We start from the raw sequence: 18812 nt of genomic DNA on the forward strand, positions 1-18812 counted from the left end.
ACTATTTTTTTTTAAATCAACAGCTATATCATGAAGACACAGAAATGGCAACCTTGATACAATAATTAATGATAACACATTTCCTTGGCTGCCACCCTCAAAAGATTCTGATTAAGCTCTATCACAAAGTAAAATATTTTGGGAATTCCCTGGCGGTCCAGTGGTTAGGACTCGGTGCTTTCACTGCCGGGGCCCAGGTTCAATCCCTGGTCAGGGAACTAAGATCCCATAAGCCGCAAAGCGCGACCAAAAGAAAAAAAGGAAAACATTTTCATTATAATAGCTTTATTTATAAATAAACAGAGTATCAAAGCAATCCAAAATCAGCTAGTCACAACTGTTTTTAATTCAAAAACATGATTCTAGACAAGTAGAGCTCTGAGTACAAACTTTAGGCAGAAAAAGATCTCTTGACCCTCCATAGGACTTTTTTTTTTTTTGAAGAGAGGAATGTTGCACTTAATATATAAAATATCCTCATCCAACAAAGGTATATGTATAGCTTATAAAGTTGATTTAGAATTTCACTTAGAACTCAACCTTTTTTTGCAGCTTCAACTGGACTACTTGGCACTCTCCATCTGTTCAGTAGAAAATAATTCAAAATAGCTAGTGGTTTAAAATGTATTATTTGATACTAAAATGTACCAGAAACTGTGTTAAACTACTAAATTGATTTTGTGTCATTCCATCTTCTTAAAGTTAAAAGACAGCTGACATTTTGGTTAGTAAATGCATTCAACAAGGCCTGCAATTCAAACATACAAATTTTGGCATTTAGAAGTAATTTATGTTAACTGGGTTATTCCTTTTCTACATTAAAATGAAACTTGAAGATTGAATACACTTATATAAAGTTAAAATAAACAAACCTTTTTTAAAAAACCCTAACCAGAAATAAAAATATCAATTTACTACCCTTAAGAAAAAAGGGTATGTATGTTTTTGTAAGGGTATGTATGTTTTCCCCAGGTCAATTTTCAAATTCCTACAAGACCCACATTTTTGCCTCAATTTTTTTAAGGGGGAGAGGGAGAGGAACTGGAGACTGGATGGGTGGTACGGCACTGGGGTAGGGTTGCAGAGAAGTAAGTAGGACTTTCTACTAAATGTCAAACTTTTGATCAGAAAGAGCCAAACTTTTACATCATCTATTTTAAGAAGTTAAAGATTAAATAATCAAATAAATCCTAGGTGAAATGGATATTCAGTGGTATGAAGGGTATTTAGAATATGTTCTTACCTAGGCACTCTTGGATCATGCCATGTGCTCACACCAGTCTGAGTATGTAAGAAATACACCTGACCTTGTTGTGTTGTCCTCTGTTCTGTAAAATTAAGAAACACTAATAATAAAAACATATTCAGAATGTCCAAATCAAAAACAGCTATAAACACTAGGATGATGTTATATTAATAGGTAAACTCTCCAAATTACCAATCAATTTTATTACAAAAGAACTGCTTTACAAATCACTTGTTCTGAACTCAGAACACATTTTCTCCTGGAAACAGTCTTATAAATGGTGGTGAGGGTCACAGCCCAGCTATTTAAAAGCCAACTACACTTATAATGTGGCTCAAATATTAAACATGTTGCAATGGAAAATAGAGAACAAGATTGTCACAGTACCAATAATTAAATAAAACAAACATGAAGAAATTATCTTTTATTTGTCTTAAATGTGGAGCCTAAGGGAAACAGAAGGGCTCAGAGGAAGAGGCTAACCAACTCTGGGGAGATTCTCAGGGATTTGCAGAAACTTTCAAAGAGTTTGCAGGCTGGTAATGCTTTTTTAAATTATGCCTAATTTTATATCAAAACTTATGTTTTTTCTTTCCTTGAGAGAGGTGTATTCTCAAGACTGCATTTGGACTCAAACAGAAGCAAAAAAGATGGAATATAGAAGAGACACCCTATAGACTAAAAGAAGCAATGACGGAAAAATAATCAAGTTAGGAGCAGGAAGACTAAAGAGCACATATGCCTACTGGGGAAAAAAAGCCGCAGGCAAAATTAAGTCAAAGCCCTTGGGGAGAGAGTGAGGAGGCCAGGGCAAAGAGAAGGAATCTGTGAAACGGTTTCTTCGGTGGTGGTCTGTAGTCTTTATTTACTTATGTTTTCAAGCAACAGAACTAACTTTTTTTTAAAAAAACAAAATCTAATGAAAAATTCCAATATATGAAACAATAAAACTATTGCTAATATTTATTAGTATAAATTTGTTTATAAACCTGTAATAAAAATCAATTTAAACTTTTAAAATTATAAATGTAAAAATGTTTAAAACTGGTTCTAGATGACAGCTGCAATAATTTCAGCCTTGATACCCACTTTACTCCTATGTTTTTGGTTGTACAAAAAAATTTTTTTTAATCCAAATCACACAAATATTGTAAAAGTATAAAGTATTAACCACCCCCACTCCAAACCACTTGCCTTATAATCTCAATTAAAAAGAATGCCAAGAGATACTTGATTCTAAGGTCTGGACATTAATAATAACAGCTAAATTTTAACTTCTCATGAAATTTCATTTATTTCTTGCAACAAATCTACATGGTTGGTAATAATATTTTCCCCACTTTATAGTACAGAAGATAAAACTGAGGCTCAAACAGGTTAATGTGCCCAGCGTCACACAACTAATATATAGCAAAGCCAGGATATGAACCCAGCTGTTTCCCAAGCCCATGCTCTAACCACTGTGCTTAAGTTAACCTGTGTGGCCTAGCTCAATTAATGGAAAACTTGGGTTTTTAAAAAAATTAAATAGTTAAAATACTTAAAAAATAAAGTAAGAATGATGCATTTGTGTAAGTTTAAAAAACATTCTGGAGTAAAAATAAAATACAAGTTAGATCAGGCAACTCCCAATGTTGGTCACTAGGTGTCATCATCAGCCCAGAACTGTTTATCTAGAGGCTGTGGAAAGGGCAAGGATGTTAAGTAACTTGGTTAAGCTTTTAGCAACAGAGGAGAGAACAGCTGAGGTCATACTACAAGAGTTTAGGAAGTTCTGTATTCAACTATGAGAAGATTCATGTCATCTTTCACATGGAATTCTAAAATTTAGGAAATTATATAAGATTATAGTACTTTTACACAAACACAGAAGTGACTAAATCATTTACAATAACCCAATCACTCAGATAACACAAAATTATAGACAATACAAATACAATATATAAATACCATCAGAAATATGCTTTTTAAATTATTTCTAAATATGCACGTCTAGAAAATTACAAGTCTGACTTCAGATTGCCATTATCAAGAAAAACACCATCTCACTTTTTACAGTGCCTGTTTACAAAGCAGTCTCACATTGTTTCATATGCTTCTCACAACCTTTGCGAAAAGGAGAGGTATCATTCATCTCATTTCATTGTAATTGGGCAAAAAGCTTAAGGTTAAACGACTAGCCCAAAGTCAAAGTGTTGTTAGTCTTCTACCATTTCAAAGACTTTTCAAAGTTGGGGAGTTTTACATTTACTTTGATTTTCATGCAGAATTCCTAAACCCAGATTAATAACTTCTTTAAAAGTTGATTTTCTGGCTTCTTAGCAAGCTGAAATCAGTAAAACACACTTTATTTTTCCTCTGCTAGTTGTCATACCATAGCCTTCTGGTAGGTCTGGAGGAGTGTGTAAATGTGTCCTGCTCATGTAATTTCTATGTCGTTGTGACCTGACTCTCCTCTCTGCCAGTCTGGGATCTGAAGACTGTCCAGATGTTGCACCGTTCGTTCCACTAATTGGAGTGTTCTCATCAACAAAACAGCTAAGAGGTCTGCCAGGACTAGAATATTCAGATGCTGGTCTATCGAAAAGAAACAAGGAAAAAAAGTTACTCAACTCAGATACCAAAAGCAGAATTTTATAGACAATGTATGTACAGCAGTAACAATCACTTGTAAGAAAACGGAATGATTAATATAAATATAATGACTCAAGAACTCTCAATAAAAGCAAACCCAAAGCCTCAAAGCACCAAAGAAACCCAGGTGATAAGCAGATTGTCAATTACGTATTCAAATCACTTTATATTGATTTTAATTACATTTCATATGAAATCCGCATATATTTGTAGATGTGAGTATGAGCTCACCAAGCCTTACTTGGCTTAGCCACAGGTGACCTCAGACCTGCGTCCCCACCATTCTCCCACTCTGCCTCTGCCACACTGACATTCTTCCTCCTCCTCAAGTTTGCCATGGTCGTTCTACCTTTAGTGCTGGAGAGTAGCCCTTCCTTCTACGTAGAGTGATTTTTTCTCCTATTCTCCCTAGGCCAGACTCTTTTTTGTCATTCAAATCTTAGTTTAAGCTTAAATGTTGCCTCTAAGAGGTCGTTCCTGACCTTCACATCTAAAGTAGTCACCCAGGCATTTGACAGTACCTCACCTTACTTCCTCAGCATGGCAGTTACTTCTGATATTTTTCTCATTTGCTTCCTTGTTTTCATCTGTCTTCCCCCACTAGAATATTTACTGAGAGAAGAAAGTCTGCCTAGTTTGTTCCCCACCATATGTATTCCCTGCACCTAGAGTAGTGCTTAGCATATATTTAAGAGTAGTAGTTCAATAAATATTGAGTGAATAAAGGAAAGATAGTCTGTCTCTTCAAAGAGCTTCCAGTCTCTTGTAGGTCATCCAAACTAAGAGGATAATTAAGCATTAATTTTTAAACTAACATTTACAACACAATCGACTTTATACATGTGGAAATTAAAGTCAATTTTATCAGTTAAATGAGAAGGAAATAGACTTCACTAAAGCACTGACACAAGTACACATTTATTTACACTCAGATATGATAAAAATAGGTTCTTTGACTTCCATATAATCCTTGGCAGTTTAATACTAGAAATCAACTCTCAAATAAGCACTTTTTAAAATGGCAAAATAAGCTAAGCTTTCATCTGAGAATCACAGTATAATAGAGAAAACTTTGTGGTTCAATGAGTTAAGCAATTAATCCCCAATAAATAAAAGTATAGCTAATGAGAAGCATTTGATGTTCTATGTCTGGTGCCAGGCCTGCTCAGGGAAAAAAAAAAAAAAAAGTAGAAGGAGCAAAACAAACACTGAGTAGAGGTGGCAAATAAACTTTTTTCTTATTCTGAAAAAAAAAGCAAATCCAGCCACTTATCCTATTCATTTTCAGTTACTTACAGAGCTTTCCTTGAAGCTTTCAAAACTTATCTTGCATCCCCATGACTTTACACATTAAGCTCCAGGAAGGCCTTTCTGCCTTATTCATGGTTATAGCCCAAATGCTGAGCACAGTGCCTGGCATATAACAATTTGGTGAACTGAATGATAGCTGTTACCACTACCCTGAACACTTTTTATCACCTTCCCCTTACCTGGCTAAATCCTCATATTCTTCAGGATTTAGTTCAGAGACTCTCCTCCTTCAGAGTTTTCCTTTGCAAGTTCTACCATCTTGCCCCCAACTCTAAGTCAGGTGCCCCTCCATATGGTCTCAGAGCATCTGGTTCTTATCTTGGTCAAAGACCTTACTGGACACAATATAATCATCCCCCAACATTACTGAATAAATGGAGATCCTGTATACATATTTTGTTACAGCCGTTCAATAATGGACTCAAAAAAAATTTTTAGAGTCCCAGAAATAAGATGACTTCTCAATGTATTCATTTAACTCATCTAATAAATATTTACTGAACACCATCACAGGCCATGGAGCTACAGGATGACCTGCTAAGCAACCTTTATTAAAAATAATAATGGCAGGGCTTCCCTGGTGGCGCAGTGGTTGAGAGTCTGCCTGCCGATACAGGGGACATGGGTTCGTGCCCCGGTCCGGGAAGATCCCATATGCCGCACAGCGGCTGGGCCTGTTAGCCATGGTCACTGAGTCTGCGCGTCCGGAGCCTGTGCTCCACAACGGGAGAGGCCACAACAGTGAGAGACCCGCGTACCGCGCCCCCCCCAAAATTAATAATAATAATAATAATAATAATGGCATTTGCTATAAGATCTACTGATCTAGAGCAGTTTAAACCAAGAAAGGAAATCTGGTAAAACTGACAGATAAACAGATAGGGGACTTCAGGAGGGCAAACAGCATAGACCATGGGAAGATACTTATATGTTCTTACCGTGTTGGGCGTTCCCATTGCGTAGTTCTTGTTATGTGGTTTAGGTACTGGATTCTTCCAGAGGCAGTTCGCCTTTCTTCCCAGCTTAAATAAAAATATTAAGAGATAAAGCAGTAATAGGAAGCCGGACATGGAATGTTTTTGGAACAAGCCAGGAAGACATTTGCTGTTATGAATCAGGAATGACAAATTGAAAAAGCAATACACAGAATATAGGAATTGTTTCAACTTATTTTAGAACTGTACAATATGTCTTCTAGAATTCTGAAGCTTTTAAAATATTTATACTGAGGTGTGACTAATATTTTCCATCAGCCAAACTGAGAATTTTTCAACGATGTCAACAATGCTCAATTAAATTATACTAATTTCTCCAGAATTTAATGGGGGAAAAAAGGCCATACTAAAAATAAAAATTATACATAATTTTAAAAAATTAAATTTAACTAGAAAAGTATATAAAAGCTTTTTAAAGCATTTAGCCTACCCAAACTAATTTTTTTAATCTTCATATTTTTATTTTCTCTTACATATTTTCTACTAAAAGTTATGAATTTTTTTTAAGTATAGTTGACATACAATATTATATTAGTTTCAGGTATACAACATAGTAGTTTGACATCTATACACTACAAAATGATCACCAAGTCTAGGAACCATCTGTCACCATACAAAGTTACTACAATATGGACTATATTCCCTACGCTGTACATCACATCCCCGTGACTTATTTTATGACTGAAAGTTTGTACCTCTTAATCCCCTTCACCTATTTCATCAATTTCCCCTCCTCTCCCTCCCCTCTGGCAAACCAATACAGTTTGTTCTTTGTATCTATGAGTCTGTTTCTGTTTTGTTTGTTTGCTTTATTTTTTAGATTCCACATATAAGTAAAATCATATGGTATCTGTCTTTGTCTGACTTATTTCATTTAGCATAATACTCTCTAGATCCATCCATGTTGTTGCAAATGACAAGAACTCATTCTTTTTTTATGGCTGAGCAATATTCCAGTGTGTGTGTGTGTGTGTGTAATACATCTTCTTTATCCATTCATCTATTAATGGACACTTAGGCTGCTTCCCTATCTTATCTATCTTCCATATCTTATCTATTGTAAATAATCCTGCAATGAACAAAGGGGTGCATATACCTCTTTGAATTAGTGTGTTCATTTTCTTAGGATACATACCCAGAAGTGGGATAGCTGAATCATATGGTACTTCCGTTTTTAACTTTCTGAAGAACCTCCCTACCATTTTCCACAGTGGCTGTACTGATTATATTCCCACCTACACTGTACAAGCGCTCCTTTTTCTCCACAACCTCACCAACACAGGCTATTTCTCAAACTAATTTTTTAAAAAGCAATAGTGCCACTTCTTCTTCAATATCTTATTAATTCATATAACAAAAAAATTAGGCGAGTGACTATGTTATGTTAATATTCCACCAAACCACTGGCAGAGGTTTGGAGGCCTTAAACAATAGAAAATAAAAAGATGCTGAACAGGTTTTTTCCCCTGTGATTACAATTATAGTACAATAATGTAGAACAAATTTAGAATAAGCCGTACAACTGTTGTAATCTCTCAATACTGACTAGTTATTTCATCCTAAACTTCCCCTTCAAAAGTACCATAATCCACCTCAAATCCATAAAAATTAAGATATATCAAGAAGCTAAAATGATCTATAAACAAATTATAGCAATTTTTAACAGCTTACACAAAATGAGCAAATACCATAGCTTAGATTTGAAATTTCATGTCAAAAATAACTTAAAACTCAACCAATTATACACTTAAAATGGATATAGTTTATTGTATGTAAAGTATACCTCACTGAAGTTAATTAAAAATACTTTGAGAATTAAAAATAAAATCGGTAAGGTTTCAGAACTAGTATGAAACAAAGATAGAGAGCAATGATAAAAAGCATAAGCTTTGGAATCAAGGCTTAAATCTGTGTTCCAGTTCTGCCATTTCTATGTGGCCTCTGGCAAAATACTTAACCTCTCTGAGCCTCAGTTTTGTAAGTCTGTAAAATGCATGAGGGTAATAATAGTAGTAACAGTAGTAGTAGTAATAGCTAATTATTTATTAAGCACTTACTCTATGCAAGACATTGTGCTATGTGCTTTACATGAATGATTTCATTTAATCCTCACAAGTATTGATGGCGTATATACTATTATCATTATCCTCTTTGATAGATAAATATAAACCAAAGCTTACAAAAGTCAAATAAATTGATTAAACTCATAAAGCTAGTAAACAGAAGAGTAAGGATTGGAACCCAAATGGTCTAATTCCAGAATCACATTATGAGAATTAAATGATCTAATGAATATCATGTAATGATATATATGTAATGATAAATGATATAAAGTGCTTATAACACTATTTGACACTTGCAGGCTCAATAAATGTTACTATGTTATTGTAATTACTATTACACAAATTCTGTATCTCATCCCTCTAAATAGAGCAATGCCTCAGATTCAGCATGCCTTGTTTTGAATAATTAAATCAATCAAAAAAGTTTTCCTTTTGAATATATAATATTTACAGGAGATTTAAATTTGTCAAGAAATTTGATTTGTCTCCTAGTCAAAACTCTTAAAAAACAAATGTAACATATCTAATTCATGGCTTATTTTACGAATTTGTTGTGATAAGATCCCTCACTAATTTTCTAAGTACAAGGAAAACCTAGATTTTGGAATTGATCAGCAAATTTCTAAACTCAAATATAAACACCAACTTATTTCTCATTATTTTAGGGATATTACCTAATGATTTTTGCTTACCCATCTGGTAAATCATTATCAAACAAACGACTGCAGTCCACAACTTGTCCTCCTGTGCCTATTCGGTCTCTGGACTGAAGACTTACTATTAAACAACAAAAACATTACTAAGAGTCACAGAACTAGAAAGAGTTACTGCAATTTAAAATATTTCTCTTTGAAAGACACCTGTCTTCGCTTATTTTAATACTTAAGAACGAACTCTTTAGTTTCTACTAAATTCTGCAATTTTTTTTTTAATTTATTTTTTTTGGCTGTGACGGGTCTTTGTTGCTGCACGCAGGCTTTCTCTAGTTGCGGCGAGCAGTGGCTACTCTTCATTGCAGTGAGCGGACTTCTCACTGTGGCAGCTTCTCTTGTTGCGGAGCACAGGCTCTAGGCGCACAGGCTTCAGTAGTTGTGGCTCACGGGCTCTAGAGCGCAGGCTCAGTAGCTGTGGCGCACGGGCACAGCTGCTCTACAGCGTGTGTGATCTTCCCAGACCAGGGCTCAAACCCGTGTCCCCCGCACTGGCAGGCAGATTCTTAACCACTGCGCCACCAGGGAAGCCCCTGCAATTTCTCTGTCCATGAGATTTTTCTCTTCAAGGTTTTCTACACTTTATCATGTTCATGGAGGAGAATCTAACTCCTTTATTCCCATCCTAATGGGGCAACGCAAGGCCACTAGTGCACTTAAAAAGAGGCGTAACACATGAAAGGTATATTTGTGTATTCCACATTTTTGAGTTTTTAACTTCCTTCTCAATCTAAGAATGACAGGAATTATGAATAACGCTGTAGTGTAGATATTTCCCTGCGATAACCAGAATAGGGCTTTTGTTATGATGCTACTTTGGCAACTCTCTATGAACCTAATTCATTGCCTTGTAAAGCTAAGTCCTTCAAGTCCTTCCTGTAACTAAAACCTCTCTGATAGGTTCATATTATGCAATCATGTTATTCTAAATTCTGCTCTATAATGCAATGGTAAGGTTCCAATTGCCTGTTACTTCTTTAAGAATCTTCAAAGGAGCCCACCTCAGTGCCCTACCATTCTAGGTATCTTGATCAAATCTCAATCTATCAATTCTTAAGATAAGTCTCAGGAAATTTTATACAAAGGGGCCAATTCAAGATAACCCCACTAGCCCACTAAATGCCTTATGAGTAAGGTAACAATTTTTCCCTTTCTCCAATCAGTGCTATACTACCATTCTATTTTTTTCAATTAGTAAAGATTACTTTAAAACTGCAAAGCATTAAACTGGTTTTTCTTACTGAAAAACCAGTTTGAGAATTACTTTCAGAAAACCTTAGTATCATCTATAAAGTCTATCTCAGTGTCCTACTATATTTGTATACTTGTAAAGAATTCCTTCCTAAAGGATCAAGAGTTCTTCACATTAGGAGCCTATTTTTTACATTATTTGTATTTTTTTGCTTTTTTAAAAAATTAAGTTGTCCTAGATTCTGCATCCACTATTTGAATAATTTTACATGACTCATTTAATTCATGCCAATACAATGAAGCTACAGTTACTGTACTTTGATTTTAAAGGTATTTAGAGTTTAGGTCAGCTTAAATAAAGCCAAAATTCACATAACTTTCAATTCCACACTTACCTACTATCTGTCCTCTAACTGTATCATTGTCATTTGGCCCAAGTTTGCATAGATCCAACCTCTGATCTATTTCAAATCAACAACAGCAAAAGGCAAAAAATAAGTTGGTATCAGAGATTCTCACATCTACAGAGTGATAGTAAATTTCTACAATCCACTGGAAATCAGACCAATCATTTAAAGAATTAATCAAGTTTTAATGATGAGACAAATGTTTAAAATTCTCTAACTGCATACATAATATTAGTATAAATGTCTTGACAAAAGTTTTGACAAATTCAGATTTCAAAAACCATAAGACACTGGTGCCAACATGCAGTATTTTCTCTCCAAAGATTTCAGAACACTTCAGTCTAAGTCTTAGCTTGCCACTTAATAGTTTTGTTCTTAAGCAATTTATCCCCAAGTCTTGATTTTCTCGTGTATAATTGTAGTACTTACCTCCTATTAAGGATTAAATCAGATGGTTATGTAAAACTCTTAGCACAGTACCTAGCACATAAGTGTCCAATAAATGTTAGTTGTCATTGTTATTTTTTATCTAACCATTTCACATAACTCCCACACACACAAAGTAAGTATTAATAAGAAGCCAAGTATAAACTAACATAAGGGTTTGAGTTCTGGTACTAACTCATTTAGAAGCAGCTCACTTCTTCTCTCATGCATCATCTATAAAACAGATATAACACTGGCCTGGTTAGTTACAGTAAGGAACAATGTCACCCACTGCATGTTGGTTTTACTTTGATTACAGCACTTATAACTGAATTCTCTTTATAGCTGTATGCCATTTGTCTACTTAAGTAAATCACGAATTGATAAAAGGAGGAGACCATATCTTAAGTTTTTATATTCTCCACTCCAACCTGATAGAATGGAACTACACCAGGTGCTTAATAAATATTACTATACATCAAAAAGGTCATATAAATTACTGCAATGAAACATTCACAAGCAGCAGAAAGAAAATCTGTGCCCCACCTAGCTTATTTTTCCCTTTGCAAAATAAATGGACACTAATAAGACAGCTATACAGTGGACTTGTGCGGAGCAATGCCTCTTCTGTTCGCTCCTTCTAACGTGTCCTGCTCCCTCTGCCAGCAGGCCTTTGCCCTTGCTTCTCAGAGGACAGGATTCATGCCTTTTTCACCTTTCTATCACTGGGGTTTCAAACAGTACCTGACACTTAAAAGGTTCAATAAATGTTGGCTAAATTGAACCAGAAATAAGATCATACATACAACAAGTCTTCAGTTTGCCTGCTGCATTGGGTTAGAATAACATGGTTCATTTTGTTTGTTTGTTTTTTGGGTTTTTTTGGCTGCACTGTACAGCATGTGGGATCTTAGTTCCCCAACCAGGGATCAAACCCATGCCCTCTGCATTGGAAGGCAGAGTCTTAACCACTAGACCACTGGGGAAGTCCCAAAAATTGTTCGTTTTTTATATGCTAGACCTTTTCCAATCCCAACATCTTCTACCTCCTGTTGGTCACCCTGTCAACCCAGAAATATAAGGAATTCTCCGGTGCCTTTAAATTCCCCTCAGAACTTCTAGCTCAATTTTCTCCTTTTTACTTTTTAACAGTAATATTTTTATAACTGGGTTGTGCTATCATACTACATTAAAAGGGATCATCTCTTAATATTATATATCTAACATTCAAAGCTAAATTCAAACTATTTTTATTTATTAATTTCCTTAGCTGGAGTCCATGTGAATTTTTGCTTAGAATAGGCATCTGGACTACAATCCCATGACAACAGCTAGCAATATTTTTTATATTATATAAAAAAGAATTCTGTAGAAAAAGAAAAAATTTTTCTGTTGAAAAAGATATTTCCATCTATGTCCCAATGGAAATACCCCCAAAAAGATGCTCTGTCATCTGGTTACATGAATTACACATACACTAACAAGTCAACTTGTCAACCCAATATAGAAATTGCTTCTAATGTCTTGATCTTGGTCTAATCTTGTAAATGACCAGTTTGGTGAAAAATTAAGCTACAGTTAAGCAGTTAATACAGCTGTCTTACACTCAAAATAATGTCTTACTTTTATAACTTTTAATTTTTCAGAGCAGTTTTATATGTCATTTTTATTCACTAATAATTCCCCTTTAACTGTTACATTAAACACTCCAATGATCTAAATAAAACTCCCTTTATCTCACAAATCCACCTAAACCAGAGATGAGTGCTAAGTAATAAAAAAGACATTTAATACTTTGACACCTTTTTACTTTTTTTTTTTTTTTGGCTGCATCACACTGCACGGCTTGTGGAATCTTAGTTCCCTGACCAGGAATTGAACCCGGGCCCGAGGCAGTGAGAGCACAGACTCCTAAACCACTGGACCGCCAGGGAATTCCCTCTTTTTATTCTTCTGGATATCAGTCATTTCTTAGCACTTATAAATTCACTGGATACTAAGTATCAGCTCTGATTCATTTCTAGGTTTCACATATTTAAAATGTTTCATTCTTTTTAAAAAGTCAACAAAGTAAATTTAGACCAGAAATTTTTACCAATGTTTCAAACACACACAGGAAATTAAGTTTTTAGACCCCTGCCTCCCCATCAAAAAATACACATACGTATATATATTTAAATATGTATATTTAAATTTTTAAAAGCACTAGTATCTACTCACAACCAGTGTCTTTGAGGCGGTTGATGGCATTGGAAAGAAGACGAACACAACCAAGAAATCCAGCACCTTGTTTTTTATGGATCTTCTTGTGATTCCATACACTGATCGTAACTGAATCAGACTTTCCAATATACCTATATAAAACAAAATGACTGCATGAGTAACTTGGCAATTATGAGTAGTTAGTATAAAATTTTTCTTTTGTTTTTGTAGTCTAAAGTCACAAATGTTTGAGTATGGCTAGATAACGCAAAATATGTTTGAATTCAGTCTATCCACAGGACTGAATTTAATTTTTTTTAATTCTAAAGTAAAATCTAAAAAGAATTTTTAATATATTCTTTATCATACCTGCCACTCTCAGACTGAGTAACAATTTTTGTTAGTAAAAAAAAAAAAAAAAAACTATTTTAGTAGCTAGTGTCAAATAATCCTATGGAAGTTTATGATTATTTCTTTCCAAAAACAAAAATCTTAGAAAAACTTTTATCACAGTCACATTTTAAATACACTTCAATGACATGACCTAGTACCTCAGCGAATACTCAGTTCATTTTCAAGAGGCATTGTCAAGGCTGACAGACCAAAAATCTGACATACCTGTTATGTTTTAAAATGCTGTAGAACAAAAGCTGATTGTAACGCTTTTCCCCTGCTTCTCTCCTGTATGCAGGCCTTGAGCGAGCAGGACTCTTGCAGATTTCACTTCACTGCCTGCAGACAAGCAGAGCAGGGGAAAGCGTTACTATTACTTGTCTGTGCATATACCTGTAAGTATGGAGAAGCTCTACCACAGCCAATTGTTAACATGGTGTCATCCCATGCGAAAATATAATAAAATAACATAATTATATCAGTAGAACCCTAAATTTCAATGACTCTAAGAGGTCAAATTTTTGGTCCAGCAACCTTGACCTTAAACTGTCATTCAATAAAGCAGTAATATCAGAAAAATTCACCTGGTATATAAAAAAGCCTAGACCACTTAAGTAAGGACTAAAACTTTTTTAAAATAAATTTATTTATTTATTCATTTATTTAATTTTTGGCTACATTGGGTCTTCGCTTCTGCACACGGGCTTTCTCTAGTTGCAGTGAGTGGGGGCTACTCTTTGTTGCGGGGCACAGGCTTCCCATTGTGGTGGCTTCTCTTGTTGTGGAGCACGGGCTCTAGGCGCGCGGGCTTCAGAAGTTGTGGCTCGCGGGCTCTAGAGCGCAGGCTCAGTAATTGTGGTGCACGGGCTTAGTTGCTCCACGGCATGTGGGATCTTCCCAGACCAGGGCTCAAACCCGTGTCCCCTGCATTGGCAGGCGGATTCTTAACCACTGCGCCACCAGGGAAGCCCTAAAACTTTTAAATGAGTAATGTGAAAGGCACACTTGAGGCCCTGGATCCAGCTGTGTTAAAGCATGCCTACCCTTCTAGACTTTTAATTATGCAAGCTAATACTTTTTTTAAAATTTAATGTTTATTTTATATTGGAGTATAGTTGATTTACAATGTTGTGTTAGTTTCAGGTGTACACAAAGTGATTCAGTTATACATATACATATATCTATTCTTTTTCAGATTCTTTTCCCATATAGGTTATTACAGAATATTGAGTAGAGTTCCCTATGCTACACAGTAGGTCCTTGTTGATTATTTTATATATAGTAGTGTGTATATGTTTAATTATGCAAGTTAATACTTTTCAAAAATTAAGCCAATTTGAATTTCATTTCTGTTGCTTGCAAATGAAAAAATCTGGACTAAAATAACATTCAGTATGCATGTATCACTTTTCAAATAGACCTAAACAGATTTAACTTGGCAAATATGTACCTGCATGATATGTAAAAATCCTAGAATCAGAATCAAGTATTAACCAGCTAAATTGCCCCAAACCAAACATTAAAAAAAAAAAAATCACACTAAATCAGTTTCCCAACTGATAAGCCTGATATACAGGTATGCTAAAATATTGGTTCCCTGAGGGCTTAGAGCAGCCCACCCACCAATGGCTTAAGCGTCCTTTTGGGAGGCTGGATGTCAAAGCCCAGAGACACCTTGGGAACATACACTGAAGACAAGGGAGCTTCTGTCAGCCTGTATCCTTGGATGACTGTGTGACAGTGTCTTGCTTCCCTGCCAAATGGACCTTATATACAAAATATACTTCTGTTGTACTAAACCACTGAAAATGTGGTGTTGTCTATTATATCAGTCTATTACATCTAACCAACACAAGGGACAAATCATAAAGGGCCTTGTCAGCCATAGTATGAACTCTGACTTTTACTCTAAGTAAGACAGGAAGCCAATGGAGGATGTGGAACAGGAGAGTAACCAGATTTGATATACGTTTTGACAGGATCATTCTAGCTGCTGTGTTGAGAAAGACTGTAGCAGCAGCAAAGCTAGAAAAGCAAGGACTCTAAGGAGGGGGTCCATAGAAAAACCACAGCCTGTGAGCCAAATCCAGCAAAGCACAGGGTTTTTAGTACAATTTCACTTTTTTTCCCCAAGGAAAAAAATTTTTTAAGTTTGAAGGCCATATTAAAAATACTTACAATGCCTGTATCTCTCCATTCACTTTATCGCTTTTCTAACATAAAGTTATTTTCTATTTGACAGCTTCCTTCATAATCTTTGAACTAGTTTCTTTGCCATTCTTGGCTCCCTCTAAGCCATTCTTCACATTACAGCCAAAGTGTCCACTCTTGGATATAAATCTGATAATAGCATTTCCCCACTTAAAACACTTTCATTGCTCCCTACTGCTTTTAAGAGAGTATTCAAACTTATTAATAGGCTTTCAAGGACCTTCATGAGCTGGCTCCTGCTTGCCTCTCACTGCTTGTCTTTTACCACACTCCCCTTACCTTACATGTGAACTTACCAATGCTGCCTCTCTGAACTGTTTTCAGAATCACGTTGTCTTTCACCTCTGGGTCTTCACACAGACAGCTTTTGCTTAGAACCTTCCCACCTTCTCCATCCTCAAGTTAACTCCTATTTAGGGTATAAGCCTAAATGCCACTTTTTCTAGGAAGCTCTCCCCAGCTCCTAAATCTGTGTCAAGAAGTTCTATGTATTTCCACAGCACCCTATACAGATTCTCATCACACTGTTTATACTTTCCTATTTCTTGTCTTTATATACCACGTGGCTGTAAGCTTGGAGGACTATGTCTTGTTCACTGTTGTATCTGGGTCCCTGGCTGAATTTAGATCTGATTGAAGCTAAAAGAAATGGCTTTAAATAATCTGATCAAGGGAATTCCCTGGTGGTCCAGTGGTTAGGACTCTGTGCTGCCACTGCAGGGGGCACGGGTTCGATCCCTGGTCAGGGAACTAACATCCCACAAGCTGCGCAGCACGGCCAAAATAAGAAAAGAAAAGAAAGAATCTGATTAAGAACTCAAAAGCTTAGCTACATAGATAGTAGGTAAAGACAAGTGGAACATTTGGAAGAAAAGCTGATGTTGATGAAGCATGAAATAGAATGACTGTGAAGCTTAAAAGGCTATACACTTGGAAAGTCAGGATATCAGGACATTTAACATGTTTATAACCTGGGAGATGTTCACAAAACAGGAGAAGTTTAAAGAGCATATGATAACTGAATTAGCAACCTGTAGAAAACTGAAACCTAAGCCTGCAAGGAGCAATAGACTCCCTGAAACAAGATTATTACTGCCACCAAGCCCCGAAATATTCCCAAACTGTAAGCCCAATATACTCCGATGGTGATGATGAGGCTGAAACAGAATGATAAGTCAAAGTATTTAAAAGGAATGGAAAGTGTAAATCAACTACACCTCAATTTAAAAAATAAAAAAATAAAATAAATAAATGGAATGGAAAGACCTCCTGAATCCTTTCCCCAACCTAATTCATCCTCAAAACGTGGCAGCACTCAGGGAAACTAGGCACAGCTGAGGGAGGAGGTGAAATTCTGTAATAAAAACAGAGTATTAAGAAGAGGTTAATCTAGTGAATGGAGAGACCTCCTAGCATCCCTATGCCGTTCAGATCCATGAACACAAGCATCCAGGAATACAGCCCCCAGGAAGGAGAGAGAAAATTCTGTGCAGAAAATGTCACAGTTACTCCTGATTACCCTACCAAGCTGATCAGCTCTACCCATGGGTAGAGAGTTTCCAATCAACATTTAAGTGCCTCCCCTTAAATATAAAGACAGAAATCCAAACCAAACTAAGAAAAAAAAGGAAATCTGATAAAAGAGAGGCAATACAACAGAAAAACACTACAATTATAATACTTCTCTCATCAGAGAAGATATTGCGTCTAGGAATAAGAGTAAGTTATGAAAAAGGAACAGTCAGAAAGCAAAATGATATTGGAAATTTAAAATTTGAGAGCAGAAATTACAATAAATAGGAATGCTAGAAAACAAAGTTGGGAAAACAGCCCAAATATTTCATGGTAGTTTTTAATTTTTTACTAGAACAAAAATTTTTTATTATAACTTTTTTTTTTTAACTAAGATAAAATATGAGAGAAAAAGATAGGACAACTAAATGATGATCAATTCAGGAGGGATAACATCCAAATAACAGGAGTTCTCGAAAAAGTAAAAGAGAGAAAGAAATACAATGGAGAAGAGGAAATCATCTATAGATGATTAAATAAATAGAAAAGTTTCTCATAACTCAGGAGTTTAAGTATCCAGATTAAAGTCACAGTATCTAGTACTATATTTCAGATATACCAAGTCCATCATTAAAAAATTTAACATCGGGCTTCCCTGGTGGCGCAGTGGTTGAGAATCCGCCTGCCGATGCAGGGGACACGGGTTCGTGCCCCGGTCCGGGAAGATCCCACATGCTGCGGAGTGGCTGGGCCCGTGAGCCATGGCCGCTGAGCCTGCGCATCCGGAGCCTGTGCTCCGCAACGGGAGAGGCCACAACAGTGAGAGGCCCGCGTACCGCAAAAAACAAAAAAACAAAACAAAACAAAAAATTTAACATCAGGCAAAAACAGCATACCCTGAAATCTTCCAGTGGAAAACAACAATCATGAAGGACCAAAATCAGGATGCCATCAGCAATACTCTAAACTTGCGATGTCCAAAATGGTAGTCACAAGGCACATGTGGCTACTGAGTACCTGAAATATAACTAGCCCAAACTGAGGCACTCTGTTAATGCAAAACAAACTCCTGAGTTCAAAGACTTCGTTGTTTTTGGGGTTTTTTTTTTTAAAGGCCGCACCACGCAGCATGCGAGATAGTTCCCCAACAAGGGATTGAACCTGTGCCCCTGAAGTGGAAGCGCGGAGCCTTAACCACTGAACCTCCAGGGAAGTCCCTCAAAGACTTTGTATAAAATAAACAAAAACCAAACAACTCGATTATTTTATTTTGATATCATGTTGAAATGAAGATATTTTAGATAAATAAAACATATATTAAGTTTAATTTCATCTGTTTCTTTTTACTTTTTTTAATGTGGCTACTAGAAAATTTAAAATTACAGATAAGCTCCCATTTGTGGCTCACATTGTATTTCTATTCAGCAGTGCTGATCTAGACCTAGAAGACACTGGAGTAATGTATTCAAAATTTGAAGGGAAAGTGATGTCTCACCTAGAAGTCTATACTC

General features: G+C 35.9%; 1 protein-coding gene across 5 annotated transcripts in view; it reads right to left on the reverse strand.

The window, feature by feature from the left end:
* SMURF2 (SMAD specific E3 ubiquitin protein ligase 2) overlaps positions 1-18812 on the reverse strand; it is a 120522-nt gene that overhangs the window by 27719 nt on the left and 73991 nt on the right. For 4 of the 5 annotated variants that reach the window (XM_079906116.1, XM_079906118.1, XM_079906119.1 and 1 more), the window contains 6 exons: positions 13204-13337; positions 10546-10611; positions 8942-9026; positions 6130-6213; positions 3621-3823; positions 1244-1328 (listed from right to left, as the gene is read on the reverse strand). In XM_079906116.1, coding sequence (XP_079762242.1) covers positions 1244-1328; positions 3621-3669 — 134 coding nt within the window. In that variant the 5' untranslated portion in view covers positions 3670-3823; positions 6130-6213; positions 8942-9026; positions 10546-10611; positions 13204-13337. Of the gene's footprint in view, positions 1-1243; positions 1329-3620; positions 3824-6129; positions 6214-8941; positions 9027-10545; positions 10612-13203; positions 13338-13803; positions 13910-18812 lie in introns of those variants that run through there. The other variant, XM_079906120.1, reaches the window with a different exon arrangement.

This window comes from Stenella coeruleoalba, assembly GCF_951394435.1.
Source record: "Stenella coeruleoalba genome assembly, chromosome: 19".
Classification (NCBI taxonomy): Eukaryota; Metazoa; Chordata; class Mammalia; order Artiodactyla; family Delphinidae; genus Stenella; species Stenella coeruleoalba.